Here is a 20621-nt window from a genome sequence, read left to right on the forward strand (position 1 = left end):
CGCTCTCTCGTCCTCGATCCGTTCGATCCCGTCTCTTTTGGGAACGAGCAATACCACTATTCGTAGCGACGTACTGCGGGCAACAAAACCACGCTCCGCAAGCCCAAAATCAACCTCCACCACCATCTTATCCCCTCCACTTCTCACCTTTCATCCCGCCCCGCCCCCACCCACACGACCTCAACATGAGCATGGACGCAGCGGCGCTCAGCGCTGCAATCAAAGAGATGCAGGAAGCAAATACCGCCGGCAAGAGCGACGACGTGGTGCGCCTCCTCAAGAAGTTCAAGACGGACGTTGTGGCTACTGAGGATCTTTTGCGCGTAAGTGAATGCGCCCCCCGGCGTCATGGCCTTCTGCGGGCCAAGTCTCTGTGGATTCCCATCCCCCGCTTCCGGCGGCCGCTCACACCAGCAATCACGCGCCGGAATCGCGATCGGCAAGCTGAGATCGCACAGCACACCAGCGATCTCTGCGCTGGCCAAGGACGTCGTCAAGTTGTGGAAGGAGCAGGTGGATGAGAACAAGCGGAAGCGGAAGCGTGACGACGAGGGCGCGCCGGAGGCGAAGAAGGCCAAGGCTAGCTCGGGCGAGCCATCAAAGTCTCCTGCCGTGAAGAGCCCGTCGTCAAAGCCCGCCAGCAAGGGCAAGGAGGAGAAGAAGGAGGAGAAGAAGGAGGAGAGCGCGGACTCGGGCGAGCGGGAAAAGAGCAAAACGCCTGAGACGCTCGTCACGATCGAACATGGCCGCACGACGCCACGTACGGCCAAGTCGGACGGTGTGGACAAGACTCTCAAGAGCGACAACACCGAGGCCGCGAGCGAGGACGTGCGCGACCGCTGCGTTGTCATGATCTACGATGCGCTCGCGAGCGACTCGAATGCGTCCACAAAGACGCTGTCGCAGTGCGCCGTCGCCATCGAGCGCGAGTGCTGCAAGCTCATGAACTTTGACACGGGCAAGGCGTACCGCGCAAGTGGGTTGGCGCCGCGATGAGAGCTGATACAGAAATCCGCACGCTGTTCCTTAACCTTAAGGATAAGGGGAATCCGGCGCTGCGTAACGAGATCGTGCTGGGTGTCATGACGCCGGATCGCGTCGTGCGGTTGACGAAGGAGGAGATGGCGAGCGAGTCGATGAAGGCCATGAATGAGCGCATCCAGGAGCAGAACCTCTTCAACTCGAAGGGTGTTGGCGAGGTTCAGGTGCGTGGGGAGATTGAGGGAGTCGGAGTGAAGCTGATTTCAGGCCGAAACAGACTCGTTCAAGTGCGGCCGCTGTGGACAGCGCAAGTGTGTCTACTTCCAGATGCAGACACGCTCGGCCGACGAACCGATGACTGTGAGTTGAGCAAGAAGAAATGTGCTGACAACAGACCTTTGTTACGTACGTTTCCTACTCTGCCTCGTTCGTTATACTAACGCGCCTCCTCCTCGACACGGACAATTCGGCATTACAGTTGCACAGTGAGTCTGCTACCTCCTACACTCGAGGGGCGCTAATCCCAGGTCTGCGGCCTTCGCTGGAAATTCAGCTAGATGCAATCCCAGGCATGTATACTATCCCCACCACGTCCCCACCACTAGTGTACAACTACGTCTTAAAGATGATGATGAGCATGAGCAGCACCAAGATGAGCAGCACGATCGTGATGGTGCTCCCTGCGGTCAGTTGGGTGTTGAGCCCTGCCTGCACTCACCGTGCTGCCGTGCTCCGTCGGCGACCGTGTCTAGCCGTCTGCGTGCGCGCTGCAACCTTGCTGCTGTACGGTCCATGGCGGCGTCTGTATCCTCGAGCAGCTCGTGGTGTCGGTCGAGCTCGTCGCCGATCTGAATAGAGAGGTCGTTTTGCCGGTTGATGCTGTGCGAGAGGAGCGTGAGGCGCTCGTCCTGGTCTGGATGTGAGCGAGGGTATGCACAGAGATCGGGCGCAGACGAGAAACAGGAATCGGACAGGTGTGAAGGCAACTCGCTGCTGTCGCTCGCTCATGCTTGCGCAACATCGCCACCTGTACAGTGCAGCGTTCCATCCTGTCCACCTACCCACTTCTCCTTCCCGCCCCTGCCCAACCACTCACCGTTCATCATCACTTGCTGCTGGTCCATGATCGCACGCTCCCCGCCTTCCTCTTCATCATCATAGTCGCGGAACGGGCGCACAGGCTGCTGCGTCGGCGGCGGCGGCGAATGACGCGGCGATCCCGCAAAGTCCTCCATCTCCTCCTCCTCGCCTTCCTCGCCCTCCTCCTCAACCATCGGTGCTTCTCTACCATCAGCGCGGACCGGGCCACAACCCACCGCTTCTCCCTTACGAGCGCCTTGGCGCGTTCCCGCCCGTCCTCGTCCTTGCCGAGCATCTCCACGAGGCGATCGTACCGCTCGCCGAGGGCGTCGAGCGCGCGCTCGTCCTCGTCGAGCTGCGAGCTGCGCCCCCGGTTCCCGCCGCCGACGACGAGGCCGGCGCGCTCGAGCTCGGCTTCGTCCGCGACGCGCGAGAGCTCGCGCTTGACGCCTGCCAGCGCGCGCACGATCTGCGTCGTCGCGGCCGCGGAGGGGTGCATCCCCAACGAGATGATGCGGGTGCGCTCGAGGAGCTGCGACTGCGCCGTGGTCAGGCGGTTCGAGATGGAGGCTATGGCGGCCATTGTGAGAGAGTGGTAGGCCCAAGAGGTGAGAGGGAGGAGGGAGATGAGATGAGGGGGCGGTGGAGGTGACGTAGCGGGGGGCCGTATAAGTGTGGGTGGGTGGAGCCACTCTCCTCCGCGATCCGTCCAAGTCCACGCTGCAAGCAACTTGCCACAGCAGCCTTCTTGCCCGTCGTCGTATTTGGGTTCGGGGGACAAGGACAACCGTGACGCTGTGACACGCTCATTAGAGTCTGCCATTGTTAGGCGGGAACCGCGGGAACCCAGTGAAGGAACTGGGCCGACACGCACATGGTGAAGTTCAAACAAGGGCAGTACTTAAATCAATGATCGTTTCTCCTACACTGCGACACACCATCCATGCAGGCCACGCGCTTTTCACTGCAATCTGTTTTTTCTAAATTTTCAAGGGCAACTTCAAGTGACTCGCATGCCCGGATGACCCATTCATGATCCGCCGATCATCCAGTCGTCGCGTAGGAGGGTGAAGATAGATTGCTTGGTGGATTGAGGGGTTGGGATTGTGCCATACCTGGAGCTCGAGAGCTGGAGTCACTTTCGCCATCCAAGACCACATGTGGTTGCACACCTGGCTAAACCGGCGCTCTGAAGATGCACGCCTACACCCTTCACCATCACCGTGCTCCAGCGCATGGATGGGGTAGTACAACCCCAGAACACTACCGGCTCCCGAGCCCGACTCATGGCACACCGACCACGCCGCGCTGGACTTGGCAAGATTCACGTTCAGTCCCCTCCCAACCCCGGTCCTGCCAAAGCAAGATATCCCCGCACGCCTCTTTAGCTGGATGCCGTCGATCAGTCACTCGCTCGCGGACGTGTGGTTTACGCGCCGCCCTCACTACCTTATGACCAATGACGAGTCTCACACGTGCTCAGACACGTGCCGACGTCGCTGGATCACAGGTAAACTACACAATCATTCATCGGATGTACGGAACCACGACTCGTCGCGCCTGCGCCCCTCGCCAAGGGTGCGGCTGCAGCAGGGGCAAGCGCCACTCGGACGGGCACTGACCTCTTGCTCTTCTTCCTGCCTTGTGTGCTTGGGCGCAACTGGGATGAGCGCCGCTAGCGCCGGCACTGACCATTTTACGTTCTTGCTGTTTTTGTGCTTTTGGTGTTTTGCGTTCGGTCGATCTATAGAAGGCTCATTTGCGGCTGCAACTGGGGTGAGCGGCGCTGACACTGGCACTGACCTTTTCACGGCTCTTTCTGTTTTTGTGATTTTGATCTTTTCTGCTCGGTCGATCTGCTGGAGGCTCTGGGGTAAGCGCTGCGCGTACCAGCCCTCACCTTTTACGGTTCTGCTGTTTTTGTGCTTTTGATGTTTTCGGTCGATCTTCTGGAGGCTCATTGGTGCTACACATGTGATTCCTTGATGTTTACTCCTCAACGGGGGGGATGCGAGGGTGTATGACCCGGTCGAAGACATAATCGTTGACAGGAATCTCCTTGCGGAACTCGTCGCCCGTGATGAAGCGGACGTTACGGTCGAGGCCGCGGCCGAAGGGCCGGTTCCATAGCCTGATGTGCTCGTGATCCACAAACAGGAAGAGCCAGTGCCTCATTCGCTCTTCGATCGTAGCGGTGTCGGGGTTCAGCATGCCAAGCTCGTTCGCGCCGAAGCCGTCCGCGCGGGAGAAATACTTGGGGGCGAGCCAACGGTGGAGGAAGCGGTCAGCGTCGACGAAGGCGACGCGCGTGCGGCCTGCGTTGCGCACGATGGGGCGCGCGAGAGAAAGGAGGAGGCGGTTTAGGATCCGGCCCTCGAACTGTGGCGTGCCGGGGGGAAGGCCGTGGTGCAGCTGAAGATGGATGCGGGGATCGTGGGTGAGGATGACGTAGATCTCGAAACGGTCGTCGCGGGGGACAAAGGTGAAGTCAAATTCCCACTGTCCGAACATGGCGTGGTCCTTGTGGTAGTGCAGGTTGAAGATGATGCGCTCAACGGCCGACCGATCAATCTCGGGAATTGTCACGATCGAAGGGGGGACAAGGTCGGCACGCACGAAGTGGTAGTCCCACAAGTGCGAGCGAGGGAACGTGGGATAGTCGGATACACGAAGGAGGCCGGTGGAAGACGGCACACGTGACGAGAGCGTCTGAGGCGCGATAAAGACGACGATGGTCGGCACCTTGAGGGAGACCGCGTGGCGGCCAAGCACCGCGGTCAGCGTGTACCGCAGCAGCTGGGGCTTGAGATACGTGCGTCCAAGATCGGCGTTGGCGCACATGACGGAGCGGGTTCCGTCCAGCACCATGACGTGCTTCCCGCGCTTGTCGCACCAGTCGAGAGGGAAGCGGTGCTCCACGCTCTCCATGCGCCGGTTTCTCGCCGAATGGTGCGAGCGGATGCTCTGCGTCGCCATGTGGCGAGCCAGCGTGGTATCGACTTCGGTCTGCCATTTCTTGTTGATCTGGCGAAGAAGCGTGTACCATGACTGGAGGGGCAGGTTGCGCATGATGTGGTCAACGATGTGCGGGTAGAAGTTAATGTCGAGGGTCACGAAAGGCGTGGCCGGGCGCGAGGCATCATCGTCAAGGATGTAGGACTCCGAGGTGGCACTGCCCGGGATGGTATCGTCCGCGTCGGTGATCGTCATGCCGGTAGTGGCGGTGACAATGCTGAGGTCGTTGGAGGTTTGGGCACTGCTAAACGAGGAGACCATAGAGCGAGGGGTGGTGGGGGACACATTGCTGGCATTGGCGGGGGTGATACGGGCGGGAACTCCGCCAAAGGTCGCAGGGGTGATGAGGCGGTGGGTGGCGGAGCCGCGGACGTTCGAGATCGTTGTGTAGGTGTTGACAGTTGGAGTGTCTCGACCACGGAGATGGAGGCAAAAGATAGCCGGGGCGACAGCCAAGGACAAACGGGTAGAGGACGAGGGAGCCGAGTTGGGGGCAGCGGGGGCAGCGGGGGCAGCGGGGGCAGCGGGGACAGCGGGGGCAGCGGGGACAGCGGGCGGGGCCATGCCTCTGCTTAGAATGTTGGGATAGCGGCGGGAGCCATGGGGGAGCTGTTCCGACATTGGCGCTTTGCTTTCGTTTTCGGGTGTTGTGGTGGAGTGAGGTTTCGAGCGTCGAGGTTGTCCCGAGGAGCACAGGGCTGCAAGGTTACTCTTATATATCTTTGGACTGCTGTGCAACGCTCCCCAAAGCATGTCATGGGAGCCAGAAGCTTGCTGGAGCACACGGCTCCGTCATGGGTAACGAGCGGGATGGAAGCGGTGGTGTGCAACATGCTGCGTGTGAGTGAGGACGCTTTCGCCTCTCACCCGCTCACTTGGCACCACAAGAGGAGTGAGAACCCCAACAATACAGTCCCCGCCGTGTGTTTATCGGTCAGATCCAGTCGCTCCGCTCCGAACTGTGCACGTACTGTGTTTGGTGATTTTTGGGCTCCCAGCTTCCCATGAGGTTCAGAACAGACAGTAATGACGCGGAGCGCACCCTTCAATTTTGTGTGCGAGAAGCTAACCATCTCTTTACAGACAGCCATGACGATGCAGACTCTCGCTCCCTGTCTATTCGCCTCACGTCGAGTGTGCACAGCTCAGTGGGCCCCTAGGAATACCCTACCTAGTCGAGTTCGTGCTGTATAGAGCCTAGGGACCGCATGAAGGGCACAAGATTTGTGATTCCATCGTAGAATCACAGCTTGCTTCATTATAAATCATTGTGATCAGCTGCTTTAGAGCGACTTAAATTTCAGTGATTTGCTAGACGAAAGTCAATCACGTCAATGTTCCCACAGATCTGCAAACCCCCACAACTTCATCTCCATGCACCTGCACACGTATCTGATTCACACAGTTTCGCTCGCTCCACACCGCATTTCTCAAGACGCTATGCCAAATTGTGTAGCGCTCGTCGGCACCCGTTCACCCGTGGCGTCCATTGACCGAACTTCCACGTGCACCCCACATCTTGAATTCCGCACCAGTGTTCGAGGGAACGCCACATCTGATATCGTGTCAAAGATAACGGACTCCCCGCATTGGCGAAGTTTGTTTCCTGCGTCCCACGGCCTGCGCTTGGAGCCGCGCACACTCGCGATTTTTGTGCAGCCTTTCTCATGATGTGATGCCGGCCCATGGTAGCGACATCACCGGAGATAATTCGTACACAGCGTCATCGCGAGCGGTGGCCCAAACGCTCGGTTCTCATCACCACTGCGCTCTTCCGAGGTTGTCGGATACTTGGCACAGATCAGCAAGTGAGCAGAGACACCTGCGTTCCGCTCGCAACGTTTCCACTCTCCGAACACCCATCAGCCCGTGAGTCCGATACACTGCATCCGTACACGAGATCCTGTGAACTAATTTCCATTATCCAGTCAGTCGTACCACACTTCACACCTTGCGGCCCAGCACCTTCGAGAGCGCAGCGACGAGCTCGGCCTCGGGGTCGGCGGGCATGTTCTTGCTGCGCCAGGCGATGTGCTTGTCGGGGCGGACCAGCACCACACCGTCCTCGTCAACCTCGCGCAGCTTAGCCCAGTCGTAATACAGGTCCTCGGCATCCTGAGCGGGCCCGATCACGACGCTCTTGACCTTGACGCCGAGCTTGCTGCTGGCCGCCGCCGCCGCCTCAGCCCACTTAGCGCCCGTCGTGCCCGTAATCACCGTCCACGCGGTGTAGGGCGCCTTGTCCAGCGTGCTTGCCTTCTTGAGGTGAGTGCCAACCCATGCGTGTGGCAGGCGCGCGCCCGGACTCGTCGAGGGCTTGTAGTACAGCTCGGGGTCGCGGTCATTGACGGGCTTGGTGCCGTCCGAGATGATGGCGTCTGACGTGTAGAACTGGCCCATCTCGACGCCGTGGGCGTTGAACTCGTAGTTCTTCTGGTCCATTGCGGTGACGAGGTCGGCACGCTTCTTAGCGCCCGCCGCCGTCGGCGCCTTGCGCTCCTCGATCTCCTTCGCCATGTCTTCCGACGACATGCCCGGCTTGATGCCCAGCGCTTGGAAAAGGTGGATGAACTCGCGTGCGCTCTTGTTAGCGCGCGTGACGATTTGGCGGGCGACGGGCGCCCGCTCCTGCGAGTACGTCTCCAGGAGGCTCGGGTCGGCTTCGCCGCGCAGCACCGACGCAATCTTCCAGCATAGGTTGTAGCTGTCCTGGATGGAGGTGTTGCTGCCCAGACCGTTGGACGGGGGGTGGCGGTGAATTGCGTCTCCGAGTGCGAACACGCGCCCCTTCTGCAGGTGCGTGGCAAAACACTCGTTGTTGCCCCACAGGCTCTTGCCGGTGATCTCGACCTCGAGGTCGGGGATGCCGACGAGGTTGCGGACGATTTGAACGGCGGCCGCGTCATCGAGCACAGGGGGTGGCTGGGAGATGTCGAAGCCCCAGACGACAAGCCACTCGTTCCACGGACGAACCATGCGGACGAGGCCTGCGCCGATGCCGCCAATGTTGGCGCCGGGCTGGATGACCCAATACAGTACGCTGGGGCGGTGCCCGACGTGGGCAGCCAGGTCCGCCTTGAAAGTGATGTTCATCGAGCCCGCAATGTCCATCTTGCCCTCCATGGGCAGCTGGAGCTCCTGCTGGATAATCGAGCGCGCACCATCCGCGCCGAGCATATACTTGGCGCGGATCTGATACGATGCGCCGGTGAGGCGGTCGCGCACGGTCGCTGTGACGCCATCGGCGTCCTGCACGTGCGACACGTACTCGGTGCTGAAGCGGGCGTGCGTGCCGCGCTTAGTGGCGGCCGTGACGAGAATCGGCTCGAGGTACGTCTGGGGGATGTCGCACATGCTGCTGGGAGAGGCGAGGAGGTGGTCTGCGGCGCGCGCGGGGTGAGTACCCCACGTGAGGATACGGCCGATCTCGTCGCCTGCAATCGAGGTGCAGAACACCGTGTCGCCGCAGAGCATGTGTTCCGTCGCCTCCGCCTGAACAATATCCTCAATGCCCATGTCGCGCATGATCTCCATGGTGCGCTGGTTCGTGATGTGAGCGCGAGGGGTGTTCGCCGTCCAGCGCTGATGTCAGTCGCGACCAGAGCGGAGACGCACGTATTTCGAGATGAGGATCGTCGGGATGCCGAGCTCCGCGAGGAAGAGGGCGGCCGAGCCTCCTGCGGGGCCGGAGCCCACGACAAGCACATCGGTTTGAAGCACCTCGCCGAGCGGGATTTCGGTCTCCTTCTGGCCGTCCTGGAATGCTGGCATGTTGTTCGCTGAGGGCTGAGGGGTGTTGGAGAGTAGAGAGTCTGGGGATGCGGTGAGACGCTGCCACCCTCGCCTTCTTGTACTCGCGAGCTCACGGTGGAGTGGTCGGCTCCCGTCGTTGCCCAGACTTCCCAGGCTGCCCAGATCGTCGCGACGTCTCACTCAATGGCCAGCCCTCATTACTTCAGGCCCGTTGCCATCATGTGCCAGCCCCGATACATTGGAACGGGTGCACGGATGCCCCGCACTGTCTGAGGTAAGCGTTCCCGCCCAAGTGCGGGGTCTTGTCTGTTACGCCACTGATCGCCGCGAGCCCGCGAGCCCGTGGTGATGAATGGGCCCCACTCGCACTCGCACTTCTACTCCCCCACCCTGCTTCATGCCTACACTCCGCGGCTCGCGGCCGATCATCCGAGAATGTAAATGGGAATCGGACGCCGAAAGCGGTAAGTGGTGCATCACGGTCGTCTCGAATAGCCGCGCTCTAGTATGTAAGCTGGGGTGAGAGCGTGCAGCAGCTGATGTGAGCAGTCGCGGGCTTGATTGTTCATGGGAGTTCGATGCCAGAAGCGGCAATTTTTGATAAGATGACCCTGCCCCACATTCCATCCGTCGGCGGGCCCGACGTGCCTCATGCGAGATATTGCCACTGTGATGTAAGTTGGGCGAGTGACTTGTCTCAAAGACACCTGGAATGCATTGCGCAGACGTCGCTCGATCGCTCGGAGCATGCGACAGCGCCTCGGGGGCGGCGACACCCGAGGGATTAGATAAATCGTGGCACGCAAAATGTTGACAAACGGCACTCATGAGCTTGGAGTTGCGTTTTGATGCTGCACAAAAGTGCTCCACGAAGCAAATTGGCCGCCAGGGATTGGTTTGTGATGTACCCCGCTCACAGAAAATGCTGAGGAACAGGGGCCTTCCTATTGCGTGAAGGGCTTTCGATGGGGCGTGGACTACTTTCTCTCCTGGTTTGAAGCTCGGCAGCGCCGATGATGACCAAGCGGAGTAGGCCAGTGGAGAGGAGCCTTGCTAGTCTGGGGGTGGGGGTGTCGAGTGAGAGTATCGTGGGGCGCGTGATATTTTGATGCAGTGCTGGATGCGCCCAGGCAGGTTGAGTCGGCGATGGTGAGTTAGCTCATGGGAGTCACGCAGAAACATACTCATTATCCCTAAGGTAGTGACGGCACACTCACCCGCCAGTTCTTCAACCTAAGGGAAAGGCTCACCGTAAGTGATGGATTCATCGTGGAGCATTGTAGTGTCCAGTCGTTGAGCTGCAGCAAGTGATGGCAGCAAGTGGCGGTTGCTGGAGATTGAGGCACGGTAGGAGAGATCAAAGCGATCATGCTCGACACCAAGTGCCAGCGAGACCAACAAATTATGTTGTCCGACTTGTTCTCTGAGGATGGTAACCGTTTACCTTTTGAGGCGCATCGAAGAGAGGGCTGCGATTTGTGTGGTGAGCGATAAGGCAACGATGGGCGACCTGTTGCTGTTTTCGTGCCTCGTCGCTCAAGGGATACAAGTTATGAGCGAGTTGGGGGCCCTGGAGGTCTGTGGCGATGGCAGCATGGGTCTAATCTATGACCATGGGGTGCCATGACGTCCGCATACAGGCGATGGCTGGCTTGCCGGTGGCAGCCCGATGCAAAAGTTGTGGACCCCTCTAGGAAGGATGATGAGGATGTGGTGCTTTGCCGAGCACCAGGGTGATGAAAGAAAAGCTCGTCCGGTGTGTTGTGAAATGAGCTCATAGCAGCGGTGAGACGAGGCGACAGCGACAAAGAGATGGCGGTGAGGTGGTGACATTAGTGGCGAGGCTGCCCAACATGCCTCTGGTTATAGCATAAGTCACACTGGCAGTGGCAGTGCCCCGACTCCCAAGCCACCTCTTACATGCCACGATCGCGTCTATCACCTGAGGCGGATGATCTGATCAATGTGTGTTCGTCCCACATCGCGCCGATTCCGACTCCATACCTTCCGGCGCCTCAGACCAGTGGCGCCTGGGACAAAGAGGGCAGGCGTGATTCAGCTTCAAGGGAGAGTTCAGCCAATCTCAGATATCGTGGAGTTGGCGTACTAGTCCGTCTCAATATATCTCTGGTGGCACAGCCGACGAGGAGGCACTTCAACGACCTCGAGCGCGAATAGAGCCACGCGATTCAGACCTCCCGGGCTCTTCAATAGACCTGTTAACAAGAACGCAGTCAGAATCGAACCGCAGACCCGATGGCTAGATGACCCAGTCATCATCAATCCGCAGGCCCGCCAAGTCTACAATGAAGTCATGATGGTCGCTCGGCATACCAAGGCTAACAGGCCCCGCCCACAGAGTACACCCAGATTGGGAAGGCGACGTCGATGGTAGTCGGCAAGGAGTTCAGCCGGGAGACACATACGTGCGACAAAAGGTAAGCGCGAGCTCACACCCAGGTCATGACGGGGATCGAACCCGCAGTCTTTTGATCACCCAACAAGTCTTCGTAAGCGAAGGAGTCGTAGTCAAACGCGATGCCATTTCGCCACACGACCGACGGGTTTGTCCCGCGCCGGAATGGTCGAAAGCGGCACGCGAAGATGTAGGTCGTGGGTACGCGTAAGACCTCCCCTGATGGCACCTAATTCTTCGACCGTTGATTGAAATCAGTAGCCACGCAGACCTTGAGCTCACATCGCGGTGTGCATCGCGTGTAGCCTGGCGTACTCGGACAGTTTGCTGTGGAAGAGATCTGAACCTCGCGCCAAGCGAGAGCAGATCGGGATCTGGATGGCATCACGTGACCGCTCCCGTGATATCTGCGAGTATACATTACTGAGGCTGCTCGCTACGCCGCGGCTAGTGGACATGATCAATCGGTGCAAGCTGAGTCTAATCCTAGGAGAGCACATAGCTGGCGCAGCAACACTTGCCAGGCTCGTTGAGGTGGTCATCGCACTCGGAGGAGCTGCTCTCGGCCTCAGCCGCGTTCATTTGGTTCCGGGTTGATCGACGTCATTCGCCACCAGAATTCAGTCAACTCACCTTCTCCTCGATCTTCACCATCGCCATGTCTGCGTCCCGCCCCGCCGAGCTCCTCGCCTCCGACCGGGCCCGCCTATTTCCGCGCTTCGAGACCTACCGCCTCCGCCCCCTGGACCCAGACACAGATGTGCGCGCGTACACCCTCCCGCGCCCCGCGACGGCGAGCCGGGTGTCATACAACTCGCAGCAGCTGGGATTCCGGGAGGTACGCGCGCGTATCGCGTGGGATCATCTCGATGCTTTGGGGAGTACCGGCGTGTACGTCGATACCGAGTGGAACGTTGTCGGGTTTGAGCTGAATGTACGCTACGCTGGGCGTGGAAGGACTGACGCCAGAACGAGCTTGAGCCGACTTTCACGACCCTCGCGAGCCTACCGGCGCCGGTCGCGAGCGACGCGCATGTCGCTGAGTATCCCCGCGTCCTGCCTCTTGCAGAAGGCACGTGGGCTGTGAGCTCCGGTACGGGGTCACTGTACGTACTCAAGGATGGCGGGTTCACTGCGCGATATGATCTGCACGTGGATGGTGCGCTTTCTCCGTTCCTTCTTTACGCTGCCCACGGTGAGGGAGGGTCGGTGTATCGCCTCCTCCTTGCACGCGCAGTAGTACACAACGCCACAGATGCGGGCCGCTTCAAGCCGCGTCAAACGACATTCGAGCTCCTTGAAATCGCGCTCGACACAGGCGCGACGAACGAGACGGATGACGCGCCTGGCATACTTGAGCCGGTTTGGCGTCTTCCTGGACTCGATTTGCCGTACTACGTCGTCTGGTCTGAGGGTGGGTGGCTCGTTCTCGCAGAGGAGTCGTTTGGGGAGGAGAAACCGAGCTCTAGCATCAGAGAGACGGCCGCACAGCGCGCAGCAAGACTCAAGGCTGAGGTGGATGCTAAACGTGGGCTGGGGGCACGGGTGGAGGAGAACACCGGTGAGATTCCCGGTGAGATTCCAGAAGGGGAGGAGGAGGAGCAGGAGGAGGTGGAGATGGTGGATGCCGGGGAGGAGAAAGACTCGCCATTCCGCTGGACACAAGAGCAAGGAGGCGTTACCATCACTATCGCTTTGCCTTCGGGATCACCCAAGCCTTCGGTCAATCTCAAAGCTGGCTCGCTGACCGTCACGGCTACCGGGGAGACATCAACACATCTCGAAGGCTGGCTCGGACACGAACACTCCTTCTGGTCCGACATCAAGCTCGACGACTCAACGTGGACGTACGACGCAACGTCGGGGGAACTAGAAATCATCCTCGCTAAGAAGGAGGGAGACATGCGCTGGCCCTCGGTCTTTGTGCCGGGGGATGACAGCGACGACGATGTGCCCGAATCGTTCGGTCAGGCGCAGATGGATGCGATCCGCGAATCCTTCTCCCGGGCCCAACCCGTGCAGCGGGAGGAGCCAGTGGGGCACGCGCCCACGATCCCCGCGTTGCTGAGGGAGGAGATGGACATCGACTCTGACGACGACGACGATGATGACCAGCCGAAGGGCGTGGGCCGGCGATGTGTCGTCGGGCAAATCTGCAATGGCACACCGGTATGGAGCCGGCAGCCCGCGACGGTGCTCTCCCTTCCGCTTGTGTCCGCCGGCGACTTGCCTTCTGGGGCGGGCATCGTCGTCAAGCAGGCGGTCGACGGCCTGCTCTTCGCGCCCGCGGGCGATCCGGCTCGGACACCATGGCAGCATATTGCGACCAATCCGGCGCTCGCATTCGTCATGAGCTCGAAGCGGGACCTGCGCCTGGTGCGCCATCTCGCGGACGGGAATGACAGTACAGTGCTCGGCTTTGACTCGGGCAGCGGTACGGGCACAGGCAATGCGTACGTCTACTATCCGCCCGAGGACGCCGAGTCAGCGCGCCAGGGCGTTGTCGGCGTCAGTGGCGGCGCGCGCGGCGCGCTGCTGGGCGTGAGTGTTGTGATGGCGGGACCGGGACGTCGTGTAGTGGTTGCGCTGTGTGAGCGCGCATTAGTTGTGCTTGGGGGCGTCGCGTGACGTGTTGCGCGCGTCGCGTAGCAAGCGCTCTGCGCCTAATCGCGCATTCCGTCGATCCTGTGATCTACAGAATGCCGATCGGAAATCTCAGCGCGCGATGAGCATGCAACGACGCCGATGACAAGATGTATGTGCATCACGGCGTCCGGTGGCACGGCCCGAGAGCGGAGCGGAAGTGGCGACTAACCTGTCACCAGGTGTCGACAGAAGCAGGGCGGGGATGAATGGCCGCGGTGAGTTCTTGCCAAGGGCCAACGAGTAATGTTGGCGCATTACAATCTGTTGGGGCGAAGTGCTGCCTGCAATTGGGGATCCGTGCCTGGAATGCTGAATGCTCTCTCAATCAGCACCGTGCGTGCGTAGGTGGCACCTGCGCCTGCGCTGCAATGCAATACAATGCATTCATGCGCCGCCGGCGCCCAGACACCTGCTCAACTGCCATTCATACCAGTAGTGTATCAGCAGGAGGTCCGGCAGGTGTCGGTATTCTCCGTGCGGTGCGGGAGCCGGCACGCGGCAAGCATCTCGTCAGCTGGCACCCGTCGATCGCCATGGCAGAGATACCGGTGTCAAGGAGATTCAGGCTCATGCTTGAGAAAGAGAGCATGGGAGGAGCGGAACAGGCGTACGCTGCGGAGCTTTGCCGGGCGACGGACAGTCATGCAGCAAGAGTTAATGGCGCCCCGCACGGCGAGGATTCAGCGCGCGTCAGAGTTTTCGGAAGACGAGATCCGCCGGGTGCCCCATATTTCTACTCCACCGCTGCGATCACTACACCTCGTCACCAACGCCATCACCGATCTCGTCCCATCTCATCCTCTCTTCTTATCTCATCCCATCTCCCATCTCTCCTCGCTTCTCTCTTTCCTTCGTGTGCCTTGTTCTCTTGCCCTGCCCCTGCGTCACTGCTGCGCCCAACCTCGCGGTACTTATACCGCTCCCCCACCATTCCCCTCCTCCAGTTCATGTCTCGTGCCCGCGCCGTGCCGCGCCTCGCCTCTCTCTCGCGCCACATTATGACTACTCGCGACAAGGTCTGCATTATCGGCTCCGGCAACTGGTGAGTGGGACTCTCGTGCATCACTCACCCTAGGGGCTCGACCATAGCCCTCCTGGCCGGCCAGAACGTGCGCAAGCACTCTGATGCGTTCGAGGAGCGCGTTCCCGTTTGGGTCTTTGAGGAGATGGTGAGGCGGACTACGGGCCCGCTTGCCCGCTCGCGCAGCACTCACACCAGGTCAACGGCAAGAAGCTCACCGAGATCATCAACACCACCCACCAGAACGTCAAGTACCTCCCGGACTATGATTTGGGGGACAACGTCGTCGCCATCCCGGACCTCGCGAAGGCTGTCGAGGGCGCAACGGCGCTCGTCTTCGTCATGCCTCACCAGTTCCTCGACAAGTGCCTCGACACGATCGAGGGGCACATCGCCCCTGGTGCCAAGGCGATCTCGCTGATTAAGGTGAGTGCGAGCGAGCGGGAGCGAGCGGTTGCGATACCGAGCAGCGATGCGGCGGTTCGGATGCTGGCATGAGGATGCGGACGCGCCGCCGTGGCCAAGCTAACTCCAGGGCGTAGACGTTGACGGCGCCGACATCCACATATTCGCGGACGTGATCCAGGACCGCCTGGGTATCCGGTGCTCGGCGCTCTCTGGCGCCAACATTGCCTCCGAGGTCGCGGCCGGCCGCTTCTCCGAGACCACGATCGGGTATCGCAAGGGGTTCCAGGAGGACGGAGTGCTGTGGAAGAAGCTGTTTGGTGAGTCGCTCCCCGAAGCGCGCTGATGCCCAGAGACGCCCAAGTTCAAGGTCCAGCTGATCGAGGACGTGAGCGGCGTGTCGCTGTGCGGCGCGCTCAAGAACGTCGTGGCCGTCGCGGCGGGGCTGAGTGATGGTCTCGGCTACGGGAACAACACCAAGTGTGAGTGTGCTCTGATCGGGGCGGGCTCCGCCCGTTGCGCCCGCTCCGCCCCGCTCTCTCCGCTCTCTCCGACGTCCGCTATCCCCACTCCCTCACCCGCCCTAGCGCTGTCCCGCTCACACGCTAATTCCAGCCGCAATCATGCGCATCGGCCTGATCGAGACCAAGAACTTCTGCCAGGAGTTCTTCGACGACGTGCTTCCCGAAACGTTCCTCGAGGAGTCGGCGGGCGTCGCCGACCTCATCACGTCGTGCCTCGGCGGGCGCAATAGAAAGACGGCCGAGGCCTTCGTGCGCACCGGCAAGAGCTTTGACGAGCTCGAGCGCGACATGCTCGGCGGGCAGAGTGAGTGCAAGCGGCCAGATGGCGCGAGCGAGTGGCGGCGGCTAACCCCTAGAGCTGCAGGGCATCCACACGGCCAAGGACGTGCACATCTTCCTGCAGGCGCGCAACCGCATCGGCGCGTATCCGCTGTTTGACAAGGTTTTCCATATCTGCTGGGAGGGCATGGACGTCAACACGCTCACTGACGGCCTGTAGGAGCGCCCAGCCTGTCTATAGAGGGCCGGGGCGGGTGTAGGTGTACATGCAATGTTATGAATAGCAGTCTACAGAATAGCAGTCTACAGGAGGCAGTCGGCGATGGCGGCGCGCATCTCGTCTCGCGATACCGGCCGCTGCGCCGCCGCCTCGGCCAGGACATACGGCGGCAGCTCGGCCGCCTTGCGGCCCTTGAGCGTCGTCGCGCAAGCGTAGCAGAGCAGCGGCTCGAGTTGTTCGGCCTGCGCCTTCTCGCCGCCTTGGCGACCGGGCAGCGCGGTTAGCGACGCGCGCGCCTTCCACTCCGCAATCCCTGGATCCGCAGGCCTGGCATCAGCCCGCACGTTGAGCCACTCACCTCAAACACAGCGGACAGCGCGGCTCGTTGCCCGCACCCGTGAACTGGAGCTTGCTTGCCGTCCTCGTGATCGCCCCAACTGTGGCGGGGTGGCGCGCGCTGAGCGTCGCCACAAAGCGCTCCGTCAGCGCCTCGATGCCGCCTCCGCGCCGCGCGCGCCAGCTGAAGCTCTCGAGCCCGCGCGCGTGGCAGTACAGTGCGGCCTCTTTGGCGCTGAGCTCACGCGCGCCCCGCAGGCGTGCGACGCTCTGCGACGATAGCGTGACCAGATCGAGCGGCAGGCTCCACCCCCGCCCCTGCGCGGTGCCGGCAATCACGCGCTGTGCCTCCCGCGTAGCTGTTTCACCGAGGAGAAGGTGGGAGACGGGAAGCGCGGCGGCAACGGAGCCAAGCAGCGCATCGAGGATGTGAGCGAGGAGCGTGGGTCGCGAGGCCGCGGCCACGGACGCCAAAAGCGCGTCGAGGCGGGACGCGTTATCGCTGGCGTTGGCGTTGGCGCTGTCCACCACCCCGCCGTCGAGCTGCGCGCGCACACGCTCCTCCAGCGCGGTGTCGTAAACATCTGCGGCGCGCACTTCGATGTACGTCAGCCCCCTGCTTTCCGCCGCTTCCCTCAACTTCGCCCCGAGCCCGTCCGTCGCCCACGTATCGGGAAAAGCCACATGCACCGCATACGCGCGCGCCCAGACGGGAGGCACGCGCCCGCGCGTAATGTCATACTCGGCGCCGGCGACGCCGAAGTAGTTCCGCTCCGCGAGAAAGTCGAGGAGCGCCATACTCCCCGCACCACCGCTCAGCGCGATCAGCGCCGCGCCGGGCTGCGCAGGCGGGCGCATCGTCACGTTAGGCCGTGACGAGCCCGACAAAGGGCCGTTCATCGTCCGTCCCAGCCGGTGGTGGATGTGTTTGAGGAAGCACGGGCTGGGTGAGCGATGCAAACGGGCGAAAGGAAGGTCGGAAGAGGACAGTGGAAGACGCACCGACACATGACGAGGTCGCGCACGACGTATAGGGCCCGGCCGCCGCAGCGGCTGCAGGCGCCTTTTGGGCGGCAGGGACGCGGCATCGTCTCCTGCGCTTCGCACATGGTGAGGAAGAGAATTGAGAGGATGAGGTAGGAGGTGGATGGAGCAGTGTAGAAAGTTGCCACCCAGCGGAAATTCGGTTCAAAACATCCCGCTCGGGCCGCTGGACAGTAGCTCGGGCAAGTCGGGTCGACACTGCCTCCCTCATCCTCCTCCTCGCGCTCCGATTGCTGCAACTGACCAACTGATCATGAGCTTGGCCCAGTGTACGTCTCCCATGCTAGGCCGCCGCCCCCTCTTACGCCAGATCTTCCGCAGCCTCCCCCCGGCGGTGGCATCCTCCCGTACTGGCTTTTGATCACGTCTGCCGCAAGCATATACAATGTCGCGCAGAACTACGTGACGCTCAAGCAGAGTAAGGAGGTTTACGCAGGCAAGCCGGAGCAGAGTGAGTGACTCGGTGCAGCCGAGGATCTGCGGGTGTAGTAGTCCAGAAACGGAAGACGCAGTGTGTTGTGCTGCCGCGCGAAGCTGGGTTCTGGCGCTCATCCCAGTGACGCCGCTTGCGGGGCGACTGTTCGGCGCGTGGACCGCCATGGCGGCCGTTGTGCGTCTTCTCGCGGCGTACGACATTTCCAACCAGGGGTGAGTAGTGTAGGAGGGATGGGCTTGCGGCGCGCTTTGTGATCCGTGGCTCACATGTCCTCTGCACGAGGGCAGAGGCTGGAATCCGCCTTCCTCCCGCGCCCCGCGCGCCGACGCGCCACACCGCTAACCCCAGTCTGTATGACCTCGCCATTTGCGCATTCGGCGTTGCCACGCTCCACTTCACCACTGAGTGGCTCGTCTTTGGCACCGTCAAGCTCAACCGCGGCAGCATCGGCCCCCTTCTCGTCGGCTCCAGCGGCATGGCATGGGCCCTCACCCAGCGTGACTACTACCTTGGCCGTCTCTAGTCTCTCTCAGGTCGTCTTCAGGTTGTGTTCGGGTCTATCTAGGCCATCTCCGGCCACCTCTAGGCTTATCATGTCACTTCATACTGCTGGTCCTGTCCCTCACCTATGGTCTCTCGCCCTCGTCCTCCTCTGCCCCACTACAGCATACCGCCTAGAGCTTCGCCGCCTGGCGCTTCATGCGCGCGAGGAAGCGCGCCTCGTCCTGCTGCGGCATAGTAACCGCGCGGCCGGAGCGCGAAGCATCAATCACGTCGTGGTACAGCGCATCCTTGATGGCGCCCCACGAGCCGAGGCCGACCTTGGTGCCCTCCTGCGTCGCGATCTCGATGGCGCGCGGCACGACCTGGGCCTCGGGCACGATCTCGTCGATCAGGCCGTGGGCGAGCAGTTCGGTCTGCTTCCACCGCTTAGCGAGCATCGTGTCGCGCAGCACCGTCGGCGACAGGCGCATCTGCAGGAACTTTCCGAACGAGTTGGGGAGGGGAAGACCGATGAGAAGCTGAAGTTAGAATGGGGTGATACGCAAGCAGGCAAGCGGGTCAAGTCCGCGAATGGTGTCCCGGCCGCGCCCCGCTAATCACTCACCTCGTTCATCGACATCATGCCCTTGTCGCCGTTCATGACGCGGAAGTCGCATGCGAGCGCGAGGAGCATGCCGCCCGCAAATGCGTGGCCGTTGACCGCGGCGACAGTGACGAGAGGGAAAGTCATGAGGCGGTACACGATGGGGTCAAAGACGTCTGGGGTGAGCGGAACTCAAGTGTTTGGCGCGAGAGCTTGCCTCGCCCGCTGTAGGTGGCTCGCTCTCCCCGCACACTCACCCTCGAAGAAGTTGGGCGTCGACATGAGCACGACAGGGTCAAGGCCATTGCTGAAGAACTTGGGGAACGCCGACGTGATGACAACGGCGCCGGCGCCCTTGTGCTCGCCGCGCTTCGCTTCATCGCGCTGCCCGCCGCCGGCCTTGCGCCACTCGGCCTCGATCACGTCGAGCTGGGCCGACAGCTCCCCCAGCAGGTCGGGGCGCAGACGGTTGTCGGGGCCCGAGTTGAGCGTGAGCTGCCACACGGTGGGGCTTGGGCGGGAGAGGATGACGTTGGGCATTGTGTCTTGGGTATGGGTGATGAGAGAAGGACGGGCGAGCGGAGGTGATTTATGAGCGCGCGCGAGATCGAGGCATGTAGGCGAGACATGGTCAGCGGCGCCGTGCGGGAATCAAGTTGAGACCGCCTCGGACAGCTCATTGCCGGTGGAGGCGGTAATCGGATTTCCACGTGGACTCGGTTATCCCGCCTCACATCCGGCGTGGTGGGAACAGCCGGAGACGGAGACGGACGGCTCTCCATCATCATCTTACTTGCTGTTCTTCTGCTAGTCTTCTGGCTCTTGACATCTCTCTACTCTCGACTATACTCAGCACGGCAGACGATCTCTCCACGGTCTATCCCGTCCCACGTCACTATGCGCCGCTTCGCCCGCGTCCCCAAGCTCCTCCCTCGCCCAATGCCGCGCAGCCAGGCGCGCCCTGCCATTGCGGGGTGTCCGCCGCCGCGCGCGAGCCCGCACGCGCTGCGTATGCTGAGCACGACGGTGAGTCGACTGCAGGAGGGAGGGAAGTGGGTCGAGGGAGAACAGTAGATTGGCGGTCGTGCTTCGGAGGAGTGCCCGGCGATGATCCGCGGATGGCGAGAACCGCTGTAGCAGCCGACCCCTCCGAGAAGGGCCGTCCCACCGTTCCAGTGGCAATCTCTCCGCTGCAGCTGGCGCGCTGGCGTCCTGTACCAAGTAGTCCCTCATTCTCACACCCGCGAGCATTGTCCGCCGTGCCTCCGCGAATAGTCGAGCAGAGGTTTGGCGAGGGCATTCAGTGCGGGCCCACCAGTCTCCGACTGCGCCGATCAGGCCCCGCCAATCTCGGCTACTGAAACAAGAAACACCAGCT

At 61.3% G+C, this 20621-nt stretch overlaps 8 protein-coding genes across 8 annotated transcripts; 3 read left to right on the forward strand and 5 right to left on the reverse strand.

The window, feature by feature from the left end:
• Positions 1-185: 185 nt before the first annotated feature.
• On the forward strand, positions 186-1350 carry COLE_05750 (uncharacterized protein; the record flags this gene model as incomplete). Its single annotated transcript, XM_018424775.1, has 4 exons — positions 186-323; positions 415-976; positions 1009-1205; positions 1249-1350. The coding sequence occupies 4 exons, from the start codon at positions 186-188 to the stop codon at positions 1348-1350; spliced, it is 999 nt and encodes a 332-aa protein (XP_018280332.1).
• Positions 1351-1593: 243 nt separating this feature from the next.
• COLE_05751 (uncharacterized protein) lies at positions 1594-2644 on the reverse strand (the record flags this gene model as incomplete). Its single annotated transcript, XM_018422622.2, has 4 exons — positions 1594-1661; positions 1700-1894; positions 2078-2265; positions 2298-2644. 4 exons carry the CDS (start codon positions 2642-2644, stop codon positions 1594-1596), a joined length of 798 nt encoding a protein of 265 aa, XP_018280331.1.
• Positions 2645-4050: 1406 nt separating this feature from the next.
• Positions 4051-5697, reverse strand: COLE_05752 (uncharacterized protein; the record flags this gene model as incomplete). The annotated part of the gene is made up of 1 exon (XM_018425257.1): positions 4051-5697. One exon carries the CDS (start codon positions 5695-5697, stop codon positions 4051-4053), a length of 1647 nt encoding a protein of 548 aa, XP_018280330.1.
• A 1323-nt stretch (positions 5698-7020) lies between these two features.
• On the reverse strand, positions 7021-8847 carry COLE_05753 (uncharacterized protein; the record flags this gene model as incomplete). Its single annotated transcript, XM_018426150.1, has 2 exons — positions 7021-8658; positions 8692-8847. The coding sequence occupies 2 exons, from the start codon at positions 8845-8847 to the stop codon at positions 7021-7023; spliced, it is 1794 nt and encodes a 597-aa protein (XP_018280329.1).
• Positions 8848-11367: 2520 nt separating this feature from the next.
• Positions 11368-13873, forward strand: COLE_05754 (uncharacterized protein; the record flags this gene model as incomplete). The annotated part of the gene is made up of 3 exons (XM_018425256.1): positions 11368-11435; positions 11870-12179; positions 12215-13873. The coding sequence occupies 3 exons, from the start codon at positions 11368-11370 to the stop codon at positions 13871-13873; spliced, it is 2037 nt and encodes a 678-aa protein (XP_018280328.1).
• Positions 13874-14889: 1016 nt separating this feature from the next.
• Positions 14890-16340, forward strand: COLE_05755 (uncharacterized protein; the record flags this gene model as incomplete). Its single annotated transcript, XM_018425255.1, has 7 exons — positions 14890-14933; positions 14967-15060; positions 15111-15338; positions 15448-15637; positions 15671-15799; positions 15933-16145; positions 16198-16340. 7 exons carry the CDS (start codon positions 14890-14892, stop codon positions 16338-16340), a joined length of 1041 nt encoding a protein of 346 aa, XP_018280327.1.
• An 83-nt stretch (positions 16341-16423) lies between these two features.
• Positions 16424-17785, reverse strand: COLE_05756 (uncharacterized protein; the record flags this gene model as incomplete). Its single annotated transcript, XM_018427145.2, has 3 exons — positions 16424-16667; positions 16699-17619; positions 17679-17785. The coding sequence occupies 3 exons, from the start codon at positions 17783-17785 to the stop codon at positions 16424-16426; spliced, it is 1272 nt and encodes a 423-aa protein (XP_018280326.1).
• A 1045-nt stretch (positions 17786-18830) lies between these two features.
• COLE_05757 (uncharacterized protein) lies at positions 18831-19783 on the reverse strand (the record flags this gene model as incomplete). Its single annotated transcript, XM_018420761.2, has 3 exons — positions 18831-19178; positions 19265-19419; positions 19501-19783. 3 exons carry the CDS (start codon positions 19781-19783, stop codon positions 18831-18833), a joined length of 786 nt encoding a protein of 261 aa, XP_018280324.1.
• Positions 19784-20621: the final 838 nt, after the last annotated feature.

The sequence above is a fragment of the Cutaneotrichosporon oleaginosum genome (genome assembly GCF_008065305.1).
Source record: "Cutaneotrichosporon oleaginosum strain ATCC 20508 chromosome Unknown ATCC20508_contig05, whole genome shotgun sequence".
NCBI classification, from domain to species: domain Eukaryota; kingdom Fungi; phylum Basidiomycota; class Tremellomycetes; order Trichosporonales; family Trichosporonaceae; genus Cutaneotrichosporon; species Cutaneotrichosporon oleaginosum.